Below are 21,814 nucleotides of genomic sequence, written 5' to 3'. Positions count from 1 at the left end.
CCGTTGCAGCGGGCGGCCAATTGTTGGCGTTCCAGCGCGGTTGTGCAGATACGATGCAATGCAGTATTAGCATAGATGATAATGAATAAGAAGCATGACAAGCAACTTGAAATGCCCAATTTTTCCTATATCTTACAGAACTTTCTACCGGAGAAGACCAGAATTCTCAAGTCCTGTAGTCGCCGTTAATGGTCACATACTCGTGACTGAAATCACAAGTCCAAAACACAGCTTCATGTGTCATACGTTCCTTTCCATCATCGTTGATGGCTGGCTCATCACGGTCTTCCAACCTGACGAGAATTTCCAAATCTTCCATTTCGAGAATCTCTTTCGCACGCACCTCGTCTACGTCTTGTGGTTCGCCTCGGACCAACAGCTTGAGTTCCTCGGATCCATCTGCAGGAATGAAAGACACCGAAGTCATTGCAGGCTCGACTTGGTGGAGTTTATCATAGGGAATCTTGGTCTTTGTGCGAATCATCATTCCCTTGGTGAGGTCTTTGCGGGAAATGGTTTGCGAGGACATGATACCTGGGGCGTAGCCGATTGCGCAGAGAATGCGGCCCCAGTTGGCGTCTTTGCCGTAGAGGGCTGTTTTGACCAGAGCCGAGCGGGCGATGGAAACTGCGGCTCGTTTGGCGGTGACTTTGGAGACGTCGGATCGTACGCGGATTGTGACGAATTTTGTAGCGCCTTCACCATCGCGGACGACGAGTTTGGCGAGGTCTTTGAGGAAGTCGCTGAGAACTTGTTCGAAGGTGGCCATGTCTGGTGACATATCTGGTCTGACGAAGCGTCTGTCGGGGTTGCGGGATTTGTATTGCTGGAATGGGTTCGGATCTTTGAAGGTGTAGGAGAGTGGTTTGGCATCGGCTGGTGCAGCGGCTCCGTTGGCGAAGAAGGCGAGCGTGTCGTTTGTGCTGGTGTCTCCGTCGATGGAGATGCTGTTGAACGAGTCGACGACGGTTTTTTGCAGGAGGAAGGGCATAGATTCTGAGTCGATCTTGGCATCGGTGCACACGATGGCAAGGAGAGTTGCCATGTTCGGGTGGATCATGCCTGCACCTTTGGTCATGCCGGCGATGGAGTATGTGGTGCCTGGGGATGATGGTAGAGTAAATTGTCGAGAGATGAGCTTTGGAAATGTGTCGGTCGTGCAGATGGCATTCGCCGCATTGAGCCAATGCTCGTGAGTGTTGCCAATGTTCGATTTCAGCTTGGGGATGGCACTGGTGATTTTCTCGATGGGTAGCTTCTGGCCAATGACGCCTGTGCTCATGACGAGTGTTGATGGGCTTTCCTGGTTCTCGCCGTTGTTGAATGCACCGTCAGTCGTTCTGGCCATGATCTCGGCGTGTTCTCGACCTTCCACGCCTGTCACCGCATTGGCACATCCGGAGTTGACAACCACGCCTCGGAATCCTTGGGAGGGACTTTTACGCAGCAGTTGTTGGGACACCTGCACTGGGGCAGCTTTGAAGATGTTCTGTGTGAATACCGCTGTTGCGGGACATGGCTCCTCAGACACGACGAGAGCCAGATCGTCGTATTTTGTATTACTCGCTTTCACGCCAGCAAAGGCGCTACCGGCCAGAAAGCCTTTCGGATAAGTGCCAGACGTAGGTACATATTTCTGTTTCGCCGCGGGAATGGTTCTGTCTGCAGGCGCTGAATATTGGCGGACTTGCACTGCTGCGGCAAGCAGTCTTCTGGCTGCTGTGCCCTTGGGGGCCATGTTTACGGCAAAGGCAAAACGAGGTGGAATTGTATCAAATTGAGATCAAACCAATGACAAGTCCAGACTGTGTTGTGTCAGTGTCGACACGGCACCGTAAGCTGAAGTGGCTGCTCGTATTATAAAGGCCACTGATGCCGTGATGTTGAGTCAATGGCAGACTCATGGCCATTTCTGATACGCAGCTTCCCGCCTCGCGCGACTTTCAATGGTGGTCCCGAAGTTTGTCCGATATCTGGCCATCGACTCGAGCTCTGCCTCCAAAGTGATCACATGTCACCATCGGCTGGTGGGTAATGTTCATCAACACCGCTCGCTGCTTGTTCAAAGGCGCTGGAACGCCGCTTCGTTCATTCTCCACCGGTAGATCGCTGCGAGCCATCAAAATGGAAAAGGTCGACACCACCGAACGCCTGAAGGCGCTTCGATCGCTCATGAGCCAGCACAAGGTAGATCTCTACAGTATGCTTGATCATTTCATATATGCAGTGATGGCTGACTGACGAACGATAGTCGTGCCATCTGCCGACGCACATTCCTCCGAATACATAGCGCCCACCGATGCGAGACGGGAATACATCTCCGGTTTCTCTGGCTCAGCGGGAACGGCCATCATCACACAAACGAAGGCTGCTCTAGCCACAGATGGACGCTACTTCAACCAAGCCAGCCAGCAGCTCGACGGCAATTGGGACTTGCTCAAGCAAGGTCTGCAAGATGTACCAACGTGGCAGGAGTGGACAATTGAGCAAGCAGACGGCGGCAAGACTGTTGGCGTAGATCCCACAACGATTACCGCTACAGAGAGCAGAAAGCTGGCTGAGAAGATCAAGAAGAAGGGCGGCAAGGAGCTCGTCGCCGTCGCTGAGAACCTCATCGACAAGGTATGGGCCAAGGAGAAGCCCGCGCGCCCCAACGAGCCTGTGCGTGTTCTGGGGCTGGAGTACGCTGGCAAAAAGTACCAGGAGAAGATTGAGGAACTGAGGAAAGAGCTGGACAAGAAAAAAGCTGCCGGCTTTGTTGTCAGCATGCTCGACGAGGTGGCATGGCTCTTCAACTTGCGCGGCAATGACATCCCATACAACCCTGTCTTCTTCTCCTATGCTGTGGTCACACCAACTACAACAACGCTCTACATCGACGAGAGCAAACTTCCCGATGACGCGAAATCCCATCTGAGCGGAGTCCACATCAGACCGTACGAGGACATCTTCTCGGACATTGCCACGCTTGCTGCAGAGCAGTCCACGGCGGTCAACGGAGGCGAGGAAAGTGCGCCAAAGAAGAAATTCCTGATCTCGACTGCAGCGTCCTGGGCGTTACAGCGATCACTGGGAGGCGAGGAGAACGTCGATGAGGTGCGATCACCCATCGGAGATGCAAAGGCCATCAAGAATGCGACAGAACTTGAAGGCATGCGGCAATGCCATATTCGTGATGGCGCAGCACTCATCGAATATTTTGCCTGGCTTGAGCACCAACTCACAGTAGAGAAGGCAGAGGTCGACGAGGTTGCTGCTGCGGACCAGCTAGAGGCGATTCGCAGCAAGCACGATAAATTTGTTGGGCTGTCCTTTGATACGATTTCTTCCACGGGACCCAATGCCGCAATCATTCATTACAAGCCTGAGCCAGGAAGCTGCTCCGTCATCGATCCTGCTAAGATCTACCTCTGCGACTCTGGCGCACAATACCTCGATGGCACGACAGATACGACACGGACACTGCATTTCGGCACCCCCGACCCGAAGGAAATCGAGACATACACACTAGTATTGAAGGGCAACATTGGTCTCGAACTTGTGGTCTTTCCTAAAGGTACTTCCGGATTCGCTCTCGACATGCTTGCGCGGCAATTCCTGTGGCAGAATGGTCTCGAATACCGTCACGGTACCGGCCATGGTATTGGCAGCTTCCTAAACGTGCATGAAGGTCCGATTGGCATTGGCCAACGCATCCAGTACTCAGAAGTGCCACTATCTGTCGGCAACGTCATCTCTGATGAACCAGGCTACTACGAGGACGGCAACTTCGGCATTCGGATCGAGAATGTGATCATGGTGAAAGAAGTCGAGACAAAGTACAAATTCGGTGACAAGCCATACTTTGGATTCGAGCATGTGACAATGGTGCCGCTCTGTCGCAAGCTGGTCGATGTCTCGCTGTTGACGCAGAAGGAGCTGGACTACATCAACGCCTACCACAAGGAGGTATGGGAAAAAACGAGTCCCTTCTTCAAGAACGACGAGAAGACGCTCAAGTGGCTAGAGCGGGAATGTCAGCCATACTAGAGCTACAACTCTCGCTTTACCTCGCAAGTTCTCCGCCAGAAGAACGTGGCAGCAGAGCGAGACTTTCAGACGTCGATGCCCCGTCAACGGTGATCCTCAGAAAGGCATGAAGTGCCAGAAAGTTGCGTCTGGGCTGCATATAGAGACATCAAGCATGTCGTTCTTCGGAACATCTCGCCTGCCAAGCATTACCGAGGCTCAGCTTCTGAACCCTGCCCGGCCGCAACTTCCACTCTCCCACTCCCACTCTTGACTGAGGCGCCGCGCTTTGCGCGTGTTGATATTTCACAACTCATAGGACTCTCACTTCTCTTCTAGCCATGATACAATAGAGTAGAGACCCGGCACCTTTCCTTACACTCCCAACGAGACATTCCTTATCCCACCCTCAAGATCGCTGACCACCATGGCACCGGGTGACTCCACAGCCTCATTCCGACGCATACCATGGACCGCACGACTCCTCGATAGTCCCAATGTGATCGCTCGCGTGCCGAACTCTCGACTCCCCAAACGCGACACCGAAGACAGCCTCTACGCCGAAATTCTCAAAACCGACCGCACGATTCGAAATTGTATAGTCGTCTATCGCAAATCCACCAGTCCTGAAGATGAAATCTCAGAAGCTACAACATTGTACGAAGTCGGCGACGGAATGAACGGACATCCTGAAATCATACACGGAGGGATCACAGCGACGATGATCGATGAAAGTATGGGGATTATGCAAATGGAGAATCTTGAGCGAAAGAGGAGGAAAGAGAAAGAAGTTGCCGAAGAGGAGAAGAGGGAGCCTTCGGAGGGGTTGAGTGCTTTTACGGCGTACTTGAATGTGCAGTATTTGAAGCCTGTGAGGACACCGAGTGTGATTGCGGTTACGGCGAGGAGGGTTAGGAAGGAGGGGAGGAAAGAGTGGGTTGTTGCGGAGTTGAAGCAGTGGCATGGGGATGAGGGGACGGGAGAGGTTGTGGTTTGTGCGAAGGGGGAGTCGTTATGGATTACGCCGAAGGCGAAGGAGTATAGTAAGCTGTGAGGCCCGAGATGTGTCTCAGTAAACTTCTCTTCGAAAAAGACAGCGGAACAGAGAATTGGAAAGCGAAAGAGCTGGATACTATGATCTGCGAGGATTTGCAATGCGGGCTATCGTTCCACGGCATGCTCTACGCTGGAGCTAGTGCAAGCTCAAGTGCAATGGCTTGATTTGAGCAGCAGAGTTGCACTGTTGAAGTGGCGTAGCCCTCACTCCTCTCGCATTCCTAAAGGCCGTGCTCGTTGTTAATTCATGAGCGAGCCATTCGAGACAAGTTTGTATAATTTGGCGCGTTGACATGGGATCAACGACCAATCAACGAGAATGGTGAACGCGCTGCTCGCACATCGCGACAACATAGTCGCTGAAGGCTGCTTGTTCAACTTCCTCCAGCGCCTCCCGCAATGCTGTGAAGCATCACCCACTCCAACCAAAGCCCAACATACTTCCGAGGCTCATCCCACGCGAGCTAGTCCCACGAGCTTGCATGATAGCAGATCCTTGGCATAGCGCGTGGCTGTTCGTCGTCATCGCGAACGACACGGGAAGCAACGATCACAGTACAACACAGCAGCAACCACAACAGCAACCAGCTTTGGACATGCAATCCGCATATACATAACTTCATCAGCTGCATTACGTTTGCTACCCCGACATAAGATACGCACTGTCTATCTGCGAACCAGATAGAGCCATTCCTCTTTGAGAAGGAACAGCCGAGAGCATCGTCAATCTCGCAGGTCGCTACTTTGTGCCCAGATGTGCGGAGGTCTTGCTTGGCCCATCCTTTGGCCGGGGTTCTTATCATCCTTTGCTGCTTGCTTTAGGTTTGTCGCGTGGTTCTTGATCTCTTTGCTTCTTCTTGCTGTAATATCACCTTATTGAGAAGCAGAAGATTACTGCCTTGAACACAAGGGCGGATTCACAAGACGAAATGGACATCGAAGCCGACCAGGATAACAAGTCTGACAGGAAGAACTCCGTCCAAAGCGTCAACGATGCGCACGATCTTGCAATCCTTGGCCATGTCGAGGAACTTACGAGGAAATTCGACCCATGGTCTATGCTGGCTCTGGCTTTCAGCATTCTAGGAACGTGGAGCACATTAGCAGTCGGTTTATCTTCTGGCCTTGCCAATGGCGGACCCGTCTCGATCCTTTGGGGCTTTATTGTCGTCTTCATTTGCAATATATGTATCGCTCTTTCGCTGGGAGAACTCTGCAGTGCTATGCCGACGGCTCTCGGCCAGGCATATTACATTCATCGACTGTTTGATACGCCTGTGGGACGATTCTCTAGTTACATGTGTGCGTGGATCAATACCTTTGGGTGGTGGACTTTGACGGCTAGTCAGGCGGCTTTCATGACTGAGTTTATGCTTGGTATGAAAGTCATGTTTGATACTGAGTGGAGTGGGGCTGGCAAAGGATGGGTCCAGTTTCTGGTCTACTTGGGTGTTATTCTGGCTTTCACGGCGACGAACGTTGTGGCTTGCCGCAAGGACAAGATTTTGCCCATCTTCAACGATGTTATCGGACTTTGGTACATCGCGCTATTCTTCATGATCTCGCTCGCACTGTTGATCTCCGTGGGCACTCGAGACGGGATGTCATTCCAGCCGGCGTCCTTCGTGTTCGGGAGATGGCTCAACGGAACTGGTTGGCCTACTGGTGTCGTCTGGTTCACGGGTCTCCTACAAGGCGCATACGCCCTAACCGCATTTGACGCTGTGATTCATATGATCGAAGAATTGCCAGAACCACGCAAGAATGCACCAAGGATTGCATGGCTCGCGGTTTCGCTTGGAGCGGCTACTGGATGGATCTTCATGGTGGTCTGCCTCTTCTGCATCCAGGATCTGGAGACTGTCATCGATGGCCCGACGGGTCTCCCTTTCAGTGATTTGGTTCTACAGACTATTGGAAGGACAGGTAGCTGCGTGCTGTTGTCTCTGCTGGTCGTCAATGGCCTAGGACAAGCTGTTAGTATGGCTACGACTGGCAGTCGTTTGACCTGGGGTTTCGCTCGAGACGCAGGAATCCCATGGAGTGGATACTTCTCCAAAGTCGATCCATTCTGGAAGGTGCCCGCAAGAGCTCTTTGGCTGCAGGGAGCACTTATCGCATTGGTCGGGATCCTCTACCTATTCGCAAACACGGTCTTGGAAGCCATTTTCAGCGTCGCCACTATTGCTCTGACCATCTCGTACGGCATGCCTATTCTTGCTCTGGTATTGGCTGGTCGTGACAAATTGCCCGCTGGTGGGACATTCAAGCTAGGGAAGCTGGGCCCTCTATGCAACTGGGTGTCGGTCATCTACTGTAGTATCACCACCGTGTTCTTCTTCTTTCCAGGGGAGCCGAACCCAGCTCCGGCGGACATGAATTACGCCATCGCGGTATTTGGCGTCATGTTGGTCATCTCTCTGGCTTTCTGGGTCATCAAGGCCAGACGAACATATCTGAAGTCGGATGATGCCGCTATGCGGATTGAGCTCGCGCGAGAGCTGGAGCAGAGGGAACTGGTGAATCCAATAATTGAGACTCACAAGCCGGTAGTAACCTGAGCTCGGCTCTAAAACGTTTTAATGATACATGTATATCTGCTTTCCTTCCCCGATTCATCCCCTGGGTCTGTGGCTGACGTGGTGCTGACTGATGCACTCACGAACAGCTTGTCAGTGCCAGCAGGAGTCCGATCCATCGGCGCCGAGCAAGATGCTAACATGACTGGCAGCGGTCTCATGCGGAGACGAGAGAAGTGATACAATGGTGGTGAAAGCAGCTCATGGAAGGCGCGCGTCTAGAACACTTGCTCACTTCACCCACGAAAGCACACAAGACGCAGGTCCAACACAAAACCTCCTCGAACCGCTGTCGAAAACAACTCGCACCTTCGCTTCACCACTAACATCGCGCCTTCAAACCGCTACTCGCCTCCTCCACCAGAACAAACAAACAAGCGCACTAACCTGGACCCTCATCGCTGCCACAGCACCGCCCCTCAGCCCCTCCCTCCCTCCCGCTGAGCATTCATAAACCAAGGCCCCGCGGTCCCCTCCAAGCTTCCTGAGTTAGCTCAGTTGGAATCGCCCTCCCAACAGGCGTTTGTGGAAAACGCTGAAGTCGCAGTTCGAACTTCAAACCACAGCATTTCCAATGAGTTCGCGGGATATAAACGACTCCGCGGTTAGAACGAAGCCCCCTTCTTTTTTTTCTTTTGCTGGGGCAGTTCGACTATTCCAAAAAGGCAGTCGCGAGTGGGGTGATTTGAGGGTTTTGTTGGTGTTCGAGGGGGAGTGAGAGGGTCGCGGGTTGGTCACCCTCTACTCTACAAGTGCGCCGCGTTGCGGCTGGTTGGCTTCGAGTGTTGCTTGATCGCTCGCAGGTCGCGATTCTTGTCGTTTCTACTAGAGCTCGTGTGCCTGACGCGTAAAGATGTTCTGCTCAGGTTTCTCGTGGAATGGCACAGCGGTAGAAGGAGTAGTGGGTGAGCCATAATATTGAATTGCAGTCTCCATTCACATCATGTCTCATAGAACCGCTCAAATAAGTGATTGCCATTCATTTCATGGAAACTGATTCTCGTCGCCGACTCTGCTGGCGACCCCCACTGGAAGGCCGTCCTCAAGAGCAATTCTTCCCGTCAGCCTTGCCTGCAGAACTTGCTCCCTGTCCACTTCATCGCCAATTCGGCTCGACAGCCTTCCACTCCCACAGCATCGCCCTTGATAGTGTCTGCCAACACCACTCGATGCAGCTCTTCCACACCTAACATGTCGCCGTCTCCGTTGCTAGCAAAGCAGGTGGATCTCCATGAAATGCTCCGTCCAGACGCGGCTTTCTGCCTATACAGCGCTTAGGCATTCGTCGCGACGCAATCTGTTGCGTCATGTCTGAGAAGGGCGCGATACAGGTCTTGCGCCCTTCATACCAGACTGGAATCTTCCGGACCTTTCGGAGCCTCGCACGGTGAGCAGTGATGGATTACATTATGCAATCTCGCCCCCGCTGCTTTTGGATCTTGACAAGAACATATCCTCATCCATTATTCAACCACCATTATGCTCGTCTGAAAACTCGTGCTCCTCGTCATCTCCGCCATACAGAATTTCGCAGACGCCGCCAATCGGTATATCCATGACAGCATCCGTTCCTTCCATCCACAACGTCTTCCAATCCAGCTCCGGCTCGATCTGGGCTGTATTTGTGCTCGATTGCCTACTTTGCCCACCTCCTCGCGCTTTTCCACCGCCTTTCTTGCCAATGCTCCCGTTATGCTTGTGTTTCGTCTGATCATCCGCCTTCCAGCTAGACTTGTCATTTCGTACTATGTTGCCATTCGCATCCACGACCGCAATACTGGCCGCCTCATCAATCAGACATTCCACGCTCTTGAGCGGCAAGGTCAGATGGCCGACATTGTAGGAAGCCAGCGCTACGTAGATGTAGACGATGAGCATGACGGTCCATGCTGGGATGGCGAGAGCCCACCAGCGGTTGGGATAGTAATAAATGCCCAGCTGGTGCAGGAATGGAGAAGGTAAGAAGGACCAGAGCAGATACACAATAAAGGCGAGACTACTGGTGAGGTAGAGTGTGAAGCCGTAGTATTCGTAGGTCGGCACTTTTGGGCTCGCTCGTGGAATGGGTTTTGCAGAGCGGAAGGTGCTTGTCAAAGTCGATGCTGCGGCCGAGTTGGGCGTCTGTGTGCCAGTCGCATGACCACGCCCCTGCGGTCCGCCTTCATCGCTAGACGGATCTGGTGTCGTTGGCCTGCTATTGTGCGTACTGAAATTCGGGCGGAGCAGAGACGTCAGAGACGGCGACGGAGGAAGCGGGGTGGGCGGGCGGCCGTAGAAGGGTGGAGCAAAGGCGGAAGGACCCAGATACGTGTGGCTACGAGAGTGTTGGTGATATATAGGAGGATGTGATGGGAGGTTTGCTACATGGCCATCTTCCTGCTCGCCGTCAGACTCTTCATCGGACGATGCTGGGGACAAGGAAGGCAGGTCGTGGGCGGAGTCCAGCGAGAAGTCCTCGATAGAAGCAGGCTCCGACGGCGAGGTGACATTGTCGCCAGACACTTCGGGAGACAGTGCAGCCGCTTGCTGCGAGGATGTCCCTATGGTAGCATCGCGCTTCGGAGGACTATCGCTCTTGAGAGTCGGCAAGTTCGGCGTAGATTTGCTCTGAGGTCCGGAGGGCACCGGTAGAGACTTCGGCGGCGTGCCCCTGCTCTGCGGCGGCATCTCAGCGCGGCGGCGATGCTGGCGGTGGCAGCGGTGATGGTGCGGTCAGGAAGTCGTCTCGAAATGAAGCTCGCGTGTCGGCAGCCACGCGACGGCCAGGATGACGCGACGTGTGTGCGCCGGAAGGGTTCGGCTCATCGGGCCGTGAGAACAGGGGCCATGGACAAGATCTCGTCTGGAGGTTCCATCGATGTCACGTCTCCACTTCACAGACGCATTGAAAATGACCGCACAAGTGAAGCTGGAATGAACAGAGAGCTCCGCGCGGACATGAACCAGGAACCGACACAAAGCCAGGCACCGCTTCGCGCTTTTTGCTGGGCACAATCGGCATGGCTAGCAGCAGCGTTGCTTGCCTGGGAAGAGAGGCTGACCTGCGCGCGTAAACTCGAGCCCAAGCGAAGGCGGCAGCAATTGTCATGCTATGTCACCGGCATAACGTCTATGCCACTTCGTCCAAGTTGAATATCTGGAGCCTGCTGTTACCGAATCAGAAATTGCCCTCCCGCAGACGACAAGCCCCAGCGACCCCCAGTATCGAGGGTAATGACTAATTTTCCATCATGACTATGACTACGAATGGACTGCAATGCGACAGAAAACACTCGCGACTGGCCCACGATTTTGATCCGGCCCAAGCAATAGTTGACAGCTGCCAAGCCCGTATTCGAATGAATTCGCAGGCCGTGGTTGTCGCTAATCCTTCGCGTCGCTTGAGTGAAGTCTTGATATGTGGAGCTACCCAGTCACACAACGGTAGGATTCAATCATACGCCAAGGCAAGTTCAGATCGAAGTGAAGCAGGGATTGTGCACCAACGAATCTTTGTGTCAGCCTGTCTGCAGGATTTGAGCCAACCAACCTTACGCAGTGTTGCAGAAAGCGTGCAATTTATCAGAAAGCTAAGCCACTTAGGAGCCCCACATACCACATGCTGTGCCGCAAGGCTCAGCAAACGAGCACACGAGCAAACGATGCACAGCGCGCTCCTGTGAGACAGACCGCGACGTTCAGGTCAGTGATCATCTGGCGCCTCTCTTTGCCGCGAGTCTCAAATGTAAATAGGACGATGACAACAGTATCGAATCGTATACTACGCTTCGCAGCTGTGGTGCTGTTGCTCAGCTTCTTTCTGCTAATTTTCAGTTGGCAGTCCACTGCGAGTTGGCCTTCTAAGATCACAGGAACGCTGTCGACAGAGCCCCAGATACCACGTGTCGACCCCGGCAGCGACGATAGAGCCAGGCAACCACGGATATCTTGCAAGGGCGTCAGAGGCGCTCTGATCGATGCTGGGAACATTGTCGATATCCCTCAGGCGTCGGCGGAGCTCTCAAGCGTAGCCTTTACCGAGCCTACCTTTGGCTCGTATAAGGCTCTCAATCTGTCTCAAGGATGGATGACTTTCAAGCAGCGATATGGGCCGTATGGCTACAGCAATGCCACAGCTGCACACAGCGAGGTGGATTGGGATTCGGTTGACTGGGGTCAGCTACAGAGTGATTGCGCAGAGAGCAACCGAGAGCGTTTCGGCCACCTCGATTTCTTCGAGCCAGGTCCGCGATTTCGTAATGTCGGCGATACGCATCTACCCGAGGCCCCACGAGAGAAGACAGGACGACAAGCCATCGTGTTGAGAACCTGGAGCACATACGAGTACCATCCTGAAGACCTTTGGAACCTGCGCTCCATCATCACCGAAGCTACTCTTGCAACAAACGCAGACTATCAAGTTTTCCTGCTCATCGATCTCAAATGTAGCGACCAGCCTGAGTGCAAAGACGTGTTCTCGAATTACACTCGGTACAATCATGTCCTGGAGTCCGTACCGAAGGAGTTTCGCAGTATATCGGTTTTATTTGATGAGAGCCTGCAACGCAATTGGTGCCCCAAAACAGAAGAGTATCGTTCAATGTGGCAGATTATGCAGCCACTTCAGCTGTTCGCCCACTTCTATCCTGAGTTCGATCACTACTGGCAGATCGAAATGGATACACGATTTACCGGGCATGTTGGCAAGATGCTACAGGGTTTCGATAAATTTGGCCGAGCACAACCGTATAAGCAAGCCCGCGAGCGAGCAAGCTGGGCTTACATGTCAAGCATCCACGGCACATACAGCGAGTTCTCGGCTAAGATCAATCAGTCCCTACACGGCGGCGCCACGATTTGGGGACCGGACACAATCAACAATGTCACACCATTCGGCTCAACACTGCCTCTCAAGCCAGAAGACGATGACTTCCAGGTAGGCGTGGGAGCAGATGCCGATCTCCTTTTATTTGGCCAGCTAAACGACGTGCGAAGATTCGAGAAGCAAGAAGACTGGGTGTTCAAAGACTGGTACCTTGGCGGCTTTGCAGACGATGTTCCACGATACATGTCTGTACCCGCACAAGCGAGGGCATCGTACGATCTGCTGGAAGCTGTTCATCGCTCGCAGCATGAATCCGGGTTGAGGGTGCCTAGTGAGGCTACGCTGCCCAGTTGGGCTCTTTGGCTGGGCCTGAAAGTTGTTGGCATTCCACTGCCTCTGTACCAGTACCCCGAGCGGCAACACCATGAGCTCAATTGGGTCAGAAATGGAGGACTGCCTGACAGAATGATAGACGGCATTGCCAATGGCGCAGGAAACTATCGAGGTAGTTCTCTGGCATTCTTTACCCGCCCGGTAACGTTCGATTGGTGGTCGTCACTGGCTGACCCTGTTTTCGAGCATTGGATGGGAACTTATAAGAACAAAAGTCAGGAGAAAGACCTTGAGCATCCTGAGTATGCCGTGGTGCCAAACGAGCTTCCTACTTTTATGAGAGAGTTTGATGGAGAGGTATACATGCCGGAATTGATCATACATCCGCGGAAGAGTAATTCGTACCATGCTCCCGGCTGAACGCGACAAACACAACACTACACATGCTCGCCATCGTGGGAGAAACCTGCAGCTGAAGGAGTAACATTGCCGCCTGGCGCTGGGCCGCACTTGGAGGGAACAACAGGCACGGGGTTCTGCTGGCCCATCTGGCATATTGGATCTGTGCCAGCCACAACCAATCCAGAGCTGCACGAGGTTGGTGGACACAAGCACAGTTCCGGTGAATGCGATTCTCAGGCACGGGCTGACTGCTGAGCTTGGTCTCACTGCATAGCCAGAAGTGCCAGATGTCTGTGGCGCCTTCGCACTGGGACATCCTAGTATCATCGCTGTTGCACTCCAGACAATAGCTGAGGACTTGGTGGTCTAGAAATTTGACACTCGTCAATCAATTATCGATCTAACAGTTACCGATTGAATGGAATTGAGTTGATCAAATCCGAGACAATGCCCAGCCTTCAAACTTTGGGCAGGTGCATGACGCCACTTTCCCAAGCTTGTACATCCAACCTTCAACCACACTTTCCACTCTGCTCCGCCATTTCTCAGTCGGGTTTTGTCCAGTGACACTCTTCATGCACCTCGGATGTCACGGCATAGCTCGAAGTAGTAGCGATGTCACCTCATATGCAACCTCGTCACACCTCCACCGGGAGATCAGCCATGTGGTACCTGAGCAGGAAGGCGAGGATACCATGTAGAAGTGTGCCCCACGTGACCCACAGAACCTCGTAAACCTACAATTCCAGCATGTTTTTGAGGTAGTGTTTCTCAACTATTACTATATAGATTGTTATAATTCAAACTGTATTATAATCGCTATATATTAAGCTTACTAAACTAAAGGTTTAGTACTACCTTTCTACTTAGTTATTATATTCTTAATAGTTTAGCTAGATTAGCTTATATACTCGCTACTAGCTTTATAGGCTCTATAAATATAGGCTATAGAGGTAGTACCTTTAACTCTACTTATTTTAATCGCTTTAGAGCTTTAATTAATTAATTAAAGTATTACTAGAACTATCTATTAGCTATTTTATTTTCTTTAATATATTATACTTCTATCTTTACTTTAGTAGCTTATTCTTGCTTAGTTATACGCTAATTAAGCCTTTCTAACTTCTACTATTTCTTTATAATTAATTACTATATATTAGCTAGTTTCTTAGCTTATTTCTAAGTCTCCTTCTTAGCTTATTCTATTTTATTAAATTTAGGAGTCTAATCTATCTAGATATAGCGGAATAAAGTAAAGTAAAACTCTCCGAAGTAAGTAGTTAGAGAGGCTTAGGTTTCTATCTACTATAAGCCTATAAAGAAATACTTTCTACTAAGAATTTCTAAAGCTTAAAGTACTACTTACTCGAGGCCTAACTATTAGATAGAGAGATATAGTATCTATAGAATCTTAAATCGTAATACTCCCTCTAATAGCCTATCTCTTAATAGCTAGTTACTTTTCTTAGTCTTATTCTCTATTATAGTAAAAGCTCTTACTTTATCTATATCTCTAAAAGCTAAGACTATACTTCTTATAGGTTCTAGATACTAATAGCTTAATAGTAAGTATCTCTTCTCTTAATATAGAGTATACTACCTAGCTTTAAATAACTCTAAGTTATCTATCCTTTTTTTCTTTTATTATTATCTCTATATAGCTCTTATAGTATAAGCTAAATACTCTAATCCTTCCTCTAGTTTAGATTACCTAGGTATCTCTACTTCTTTTTTTTCTAGAATAGAAAGGATATTATTAGGTAATAAGTATAGTTAGGTATCTATAGTATCTCTAATAGATAACTAAGATTTAGGTAGGCTACTAAGTAGAACTTAGATTCTATTCTTAGGTTTAACTATCTCTACTATTACTAGCTAGGCCTCCCTTATCTTCTTTCTAAGTAATAGTAAGCTAGACTATACTTATAATATACTCTATAAACTTATTATTTAAAAGGTAAAGTACTACTATACTAGTTTCCTTCCTAATACTTTATTATTCTTATACTTCTTCTTTAGCTCTTACTAGATAGCCTTTACTATCTCTTTCTCTAATACTACCTCTTTATTCTCTTTACTAATATAAAGCTAAATCTAGTAGATTACTTTATAGTTTGCCTTATTAGTTATTAGAGTAGATATTAAGATCTTAATAGTTAAGTATAGGTCTTCTCTTTTAAGGAATATAGCTATCTTTCTAAACTATTATTCTAAGTTTTCTTTAGAGAGTACTAGATATAGTCTCTTTACTAAAGTACTATTTATCTTATTTTATTTCTATCTTATTTTCTAAAGAGTTAACTTTAGATATATATATTACTAAGTTCTTCTAACTATAGCTAAGAAATAAATTTATTTTATATAGTAAACTAGGACCTATATATCTTAGTATTTAGTTCTTAGTATATATATAGGTAGAAATTCCTTTATACTAGACTATCTAGTAGAGGATTAACTATACTAAGACTCCTCTCTTTTAGCTAGAGCTTCTAGAACTCTATCTTCTAGGTAGCTCTAGAGTAGGTATTATACTCTAGGCCTTATATATAGTATATATATTAATAGCTAAAGGAGTATACCTCTCTAGTACTCTCTAGTATAGGAACCTCCTAGTACTACTATATTTATAATAAAGGTAGGTTTATAACTCCTCTTACTCTTAGGTATATTAGTTTATCTAACTAGGCCTCTAGAGCCTAATTATCTAATTCTTCTTTAGATTCTAGAAATAGTAAGAAGTTTAGTTAGTCTCTAAAGTATTATTAGCTAATAGTAGGTCTCTCTAGGACCTATCTTATAACTATTCTCTCTATATTACGACCTCGCCTACGATATAGTAGTAAATAGTCTTAACGGTACGTAACGCTATATATATATCGTAGTACGGTACGTTCTACGATATACGTTTCTTATATTTAGTTACGCGTTCTCTCGCGCTCTCCTTAGATACCTTATCTTACGACTTCTATTCTACTACGATATTATATACTATTATACTTTATAAGACTAATCTATACGACTAGGTTTATATAGTTTATAGTTTATAGTAAGTTACTACGATAAAGCGCGATATCGATAATTATATAGTATATAGTATAAATATAGTAGGTCGCTATATTAAGCGCGACTCTCTTTTTTTATATATATAGTTTATAGTCTACTTATTATTTTAATAATAGCGAAGCCGAGTAGTATTAGCGGCAAGAATAGCTACTACTACTCCTTCCGCGTATCGCTTTTAAATAACTATATCGAGTTATAATTATAGACCTAGAGCCGCGACCTAGATAGTAAGTTTACTTAATAATAGAAGGCTATTAAAGAATAACTCGCTACTATCGAAGAAGCTACCGAACCTAAAGAAGAACCTATTAACCTTCTCGAGTTCTAACTCGCTCTTACCGAATAAAACGAGATTACTTTCTAAGATAATACTAGTAAGGAAGTCTATATCTCTACTAACTAGCTATAGAATCTAAGCGCTTTTAAGCTCTATAACTAAGTCCGAGCTACTCTAGAAGGCGTATATACTATTATTCGTTACTTTTACTTCGATTACTATATAGCTCTTTAGTAACTCGAAGGCCTTTAAGCTATATATAACTTTAATTAAGAGAAGTACTACGCTCTCTCTTATTAAGCTAACTACTTTAAAGCCGAGAATACCTAGCTTAGCGATAACCTCGAAGAGTCTAGAAAGCGACTCGAAGATATAATAGGCCTCTCGTCCGATAATACTACTAAAAAGATCGTTAAAGACCTTATAGCTAATATTACCGAATTTAAAGAGATAGCTAAATATTACTATAACTATAATAAGAACCTCGAAGCTAATATCGAGGAGCTTAAAGTATATATTATATAGCTTAAGAAGTAAGAGTTAGTAGAGAGCTAGGATATAGATCTTATATTATCTATATTAAGGAAGGATAACGCTACTCTAATAAAGAAGAAAGCCGCTTTAAGTAAAGCTAATAAGAAGCTATAGAAGAAGATCGACGAGAGCTATAGTCGCGACTCCGATCGTAATATACGTCCGCGCTATCGTTCTCTATCTCTATAGTCGCGCCGCTAGCGTAGTAATCTAGGTCCTAATAACTCCGACTCTAATTCTAATTCGAGTCGTAGCTCTAGCCGACTATCTAACCGCTCTTATAATAGCGGCCGTAGTAGTAGCTATCGTAGTAATAGCTATCGTAGTAATAGCTACGATCTACTTTATAGCCGCGACTATAATAGTACCTATAAGATACCTCGCTTTAAGATACTAGGCGTAGACTTAGCTATAACGATACTATTATAGATCGACTCTCTCCTTAGGATCGGTATTTAGATAGCTCGTAGTATCTATTATCTAGAGAAGTCTAGTATAGATAGTAAGCTTCTATTCGATAAGTAGCTTCTTAACGTAGACTACTTCCTAGTAAATACCGTTTTCTAATTAGCCGATCGGGCTATAACTTAGCTCCTTACTACGACTAAAGGCGACGTTCGTATACTACTCGAACTCTATATTAATACTCGCCTCTCCTTATTCGTTTAAAAGGGCTCTATTACTAACTTATTTACTTCTATTAACGAGATACTTATCTTCCTAGTCGAGCGCTATAGCTAGCGTAACGTTACTAGTAAGTCTTTTATAGATATATCTAAGCTTAAGTAGAAGGAGAGTTAACTATTCTCCGAGTACTATACTAAGTTCTAGAGCCTACGCTCCTATATTACTATAACTAAGGAGATCGAGATATAGATACTCGAGAATTTACTTTATTATCGTTACTAGAACTAACTAGTTAATAGTATACCGCCGACTACTCTTAAGGAGCTCGTTAATAAGCTATATAATATCGAGACTAGTTTTGCCTATTTTAACTAGAATAAGAAGGACTCTAAGAAGGAGAGTAGTAATAACGCTAGTAATAATAATACTAGTAATAATAGTAATAGTAATAGTAGTAATAGTCGTAACTATAGTAATAGACGTAGTAGTAATACTACGTTCTTATCTAATCTACTCCTATACGCCGACCTCCTCGATAAGTATAAGAACTTAAAGCCTCTATCCGAGAACTAGCGCGCCGGTTTAATCCGTAGTAGTTACTATCTCTACTACTATAAACCGAGTTACTACTCTTATAATTCTACTTACGTTCTTAAGAAGTACGTAGGCCCTAATACTAACGCTATAACTACGGGCTCTAGCGCTAGTAATACTACTAGTAATACTACTAGTACTACTTAGAACTAGAGAAATACCTAGACCTTCTCTCGAGTACGATAAGCGGAGGTTATAGCGATAAAGTTAATATATAGGAGATACTAAAGGTATACTTACTTACTATATTAGGTATAGCTAAGAGCCTTAGAGTAATACTAGAGATTACCGACTAGTTTATTATAGATACCGTAGTAAATAGTATCTAGGCTAAGGCCTACCTTAACTATAGTATAAACTCTCGTTATATTAACTTATCTTTCGTATATAAAAACAATTTCCTTTTAATTCTACTCGAATAGGCTAGGAAGCTTAAACTAGAGTCGGAAGTTACTACCCTATTAGATATTACTACTATTACCGAAGTTAAACTAGATATTAGCGACTATAGGGAGCTATTCTACGCGTTTATTATATATTTAAGCCCTACGTACGACCTCGTACTTAGAAAAGGATAGTTTAACTAATATAATCCTAATATTATATAGCTAGATAATTATATTACCTTCCTATATAAAGACTACCGAGAATATATAGTATACTACTCTATAGAAGTTTCTAGTAAGTATATCTCTAGTAGTAACTCGATTACTAATATTAAAGAGATTAGCCCGACCGCGCTATACTATATAGCGCGTTAATAAGAGACTAAGGTTTATATAATATAGATAGCTAGACTAGACAAGAGGCGTTAAGTACCTCTCGATAGCCTAACTACGTACGCGATAAGAACGATTAAGTCTTAAACTATACTATACCGAGGAGATTCTACTACGATCGTAATTAATTAATACGTTAGGTAAGCGTATACTAACGCTATAGCTACGGCCGACTTTAAGAAGTTTATAACCGGTACTATAAACTAGGTAGATCTAAAAGCGATTATAGACCGCCTACTAATAGAATACTAAGACTTTGCTAACCTATTCGATAGGCGCGAAGCCGATAAGCTACTACTATACTATCTCGGCTTAGATTATAAAATTAAGCTTAAAGAAGGCGCTATTCCGCTATTTAAACGACCTTACTCGATATTATAGTAGCAGAATAAGGTAATTAAGAAATAGATTAATAACTAGCTCGAGAAGAGCAATATACGCGCTTCTATATCTCCCGCTATAGTACTAGTTCTTATTATTAAGAAGCCGAACGGAGGACTCTATATATACTTTAATTATTAGAGTTTAAACGCGCTAATAATTAAGTCGCGCTACCTAATACTCTTAGTCTAGGAAACTCTCGACCGGATTACTAGAAAGGAGTAGTTTACTAAGATAGACGTAATTATAGCGTTTAACTATATCTACGTTACTACTAGAGATAAATAGAAGATAGTATTTACTACTAGATATAGATAGTTTAAGTATATAGTAATACCCTTTAGCCTTTATAACGTACTAGGTACTTTCTAAAGTTATATTAATAATACGCTAAGAGAGTTCCTTAATAACTTCTACTTAGCCTACTTAGATAACTATCTCGTCTTCTCTAATTTATACGAATAGTATATATAGTATATTCGTCGCGTAATAGAGAGGCTTCGAGCTGCTAGCTTATAGCTAGATATTAATAAGTACGAGTTCTTCGTATATAAAACTAAGTACCTTAGTATAATTATTAGTCGTAATAGCGTTAGAATAGACCTAGAGAAGGTTTAAGCTATATAAGATTAGTAAATACCTAGCTACGTTAAAGATATTTAAGTATTCTTAGAGTTTACGAACTTCTACTATAAGTTTATCGATAAGTTTAGTAGACTAGTAGCGCCGCTAACTGCTCTTACTAAGAAGGAGGCTAATAGTACGTCCGACAAAAAGAAATATATACTATTTAACTAGACGACTAAGTACGAGGCTGCCTTCTAAGTACTAAAGGTCGCGTTCCTTAAGGCGCTAGTACTAGCTCTATTCCGACCTAGCTAGAAAATAATACTAGAAATAGATACTTCCGATTTTATTATAGCTATAGTACTCTCTTAGTAAAACCTAGATATAGGCGTATAGTACCTAGTAGTATATATATCTAAGAAGATATTACTAGTAGAATATAACTACGAGATCTATAATAAGGAGTTACTAGTAATCGTATAAGCTTTTAAAGAATAGCGCTCTAAACTTATAATAGAGAGAAAGGAAGAAGATAGCGACTTCGAGCGTTTCTAGAACGATAAATATATCTAAGTACTATCCGACTATAAGAACTTTAAGTATTTTATAATAACTAAATAGCTTAATCGTCGATAAGCGAAATAGGCTAAGTTCTTATCGCAATTTAACTTTAAGATTATATATAGACCTAGCGTTTAAAGTACTAAATCTAATAGTCTAACGAGGAGATCCTAGGACCTCCTATCGTCTCTAGATAACCTACGAAATTAGTATTAGAATTAGGTACTACTTCCGGAATACCGCCTTAATCTACTTATAGTAGCTACGATAACTCTTAAAGAGAATGTTCTAGAACTCTCTCTACTATCTAAAATAATAGAATAACTATACTAGGAGCTAGTAGTCCTTTAAGCCTTATAGTAATTCTAGAAAGGCGAAATAGTAGATATACTACGTCGATATAAGATCGATTAAGCGTTAGTCCGGCTATAATAAGACAGGTTTTTTATTACTAACCGCTACGGCGAGTTAAGCTTACTAATCCCGCCGACTAACTCCGAAACAATATATCTCGCTCGTATAGAGATTATTCGTAGCTATTATAATACTACTCTCGTAGGCTACCTAGATATCGCGAAGATATTCGAACTAGTTACGAGGACATATATATAGCTATACGCCTAATAGATAGTTAAGCGCTATATCCGTAATTATAAGGTATATCGTATAACGAAGGCAACCTACTAAGTATATAGTAGACTCCTAGTACTATTATCGGTACTATATAAACTATAGTAGAATATAGCTATAAACTTTATCGTCGACCTACTACTAAGTAAAAGCGTTAAGGGAGTTACTTATAAGAATATTCTAATAATTACGGACTATTTAATAAAGAAGAGACATTTCGTACTAGCCTAGAAGCTTAACGCTAAATATATAGCTCGCCTATTTATTAAATATATTATATTACGGTATAGGCTATACTAAACTATAGTAATCGATAGAGATACTAACTAGCTTTCGACGTTCTTTAAGAGAGTTAGTATAATCCTAAGAATTAAGTAGAAACTATCTATAGCGTTCTACTCCGAAACTAACGGATAGTCTAAGAACTCTAATAAAGGACTAGAATAGTACCTTCGTTCGTTCTATAATTATACTTAGATAGACTAGGTAGATTTCCTACCTATAGCCGAGTTTGCGATTAATAACTATACCTCCGAAGTTATAATAGTCTTACCGTTCTTCGCTAACTATAGTTATAATCTACGCCTAGCTAGTAGTACTAACTTAGCTAATACTAAAG

The 21,814-nt window shown here is 45.5% G+C and overlaps 6 protein-coding genes across 6 annotated transcripts; 4 read left to right on the top strand and 2 right to left on the bottom strand.

Annotated features, from left to right (window-relative positions):
• Positions 1-166: 166 nt before the first annotated feature.
• On the bottom strand, positions 167-1,738 carry RHO25_010554 (uncharacterized protein; the record flags this gene model as incomplete). The annotated part of the gene is made up of 1 exon (XM_023602540.2): positions 167-1,738. One exon carries the CDS (start codon positions 1,736-1,738, stop codon positions 167-169), a length of 1,572 nt encoding a protein of 523 aa, XP_023451628.1.
• Positions 1,739-2,034: 296 nt separating this feature from the next.
• RHO25_010553 (uncharacterized protein) lies at positions 2,035-4,029 on the top strand (the record flags this gene model as incomplete). The annotated part of the gene is made up of 2 exons (XM_023602541.2): positions 2,035-2,200; positions 2,252-4,029. The coding sequence occupies 2 exons, from the start codon at positions 2,035-2,037 to the stop codon at positions 4,027-4,029; spliced, it is 1,944 nt and encodes a 647-aa protein (XP_023451629.1).
• A 406-nt stretch (positions 4,030-4,435) lies between these two features.
• RHO25_010552 (uncharacterized protein) lies at positions 4,436-5,062 on the top strand (the record flags this gene model as incomplete). The annotated part of the gene is made up of 1 exon (XM_023602542.2): positions 4,436-5,062. One exon carries the CDS (start codon positions 4,436-4,438, stop codon positions 5,060-5,062), a length of 627 nt encoding a protein of 208 aa, XP_023451028.1.
• Positions 5,063-5,993: 931 nt separating this feature from the next.
• Positions 5,994-7,625, top strand: RHO25_010551 (uncharacterized protein; the record flags this gene model as incomplete). Its single annotated transcript, XM_023602543.2, has 1 exon — positions 5,994-7,625. The coding sequence occupies one exon, from the start codon at positions 5,994-5,996 to the stop codon at positions 7,623-7,625; it is 1,632 nt and encodes a 543-aa protein (XP_023451027.1).
• A 1,485-nt stretch (positions 7,626-9,110) lies between these two features.
• RHO25_010550 (uncharacterized protein) lies at positions 9,111-10,310 on the bottom strand (the record flags this gene model as incomplete). Its single annotated transcript, XM_023602544.2, has 1 exon — positions 9,111-10,310. One exon carries the CDS (start codon positions 10,308-10,310, stop codon positions 9,111-9,113), a length of 1,200 nt encoding a protein of 399 aa, XP_023451026.1.
• Positions 10,311-11,241: 931 nt separating this feature from the next.
• On the top strand, positions 11,242-13,200 carry RHO25_010549 (uncharacterized protein; the record flags this gene model as incomplete). Its single annotated transcript, XM_023602545.2, has 2 exons — positions 11,242-11,324; positions 11,376-13,200. The coding sequence occupies 2 exons, from the start codon at positions 11,242-11,244 to the stop codon at positions 13,198-13,200; spliced, it is 1,908 nt and encodes a 635-aa protein (XP_023451215.1).
• Positions 13,201-21,814: the final 8,614 nt, after the last annotated feature.

Source organism: Cercospora beticola, chromosome 7 (genome assembly GCF_033473495.1).
Source record: "Cercospora beticola chromosome 7, complete sequence".
Classification (NCBI taxonomy): domain Eukaryota; kingdom Fungi; phylum Ascomycota; class Dothideomycetes; order Mycosphaerellales; family Mycosphaerellaceae; genus Cercospora; species Cercospora beticola.
Note: the sequence above shows the minus strand (reverse complement) of the source record. Positions and strands in the feature narration are given on the sequence as shown.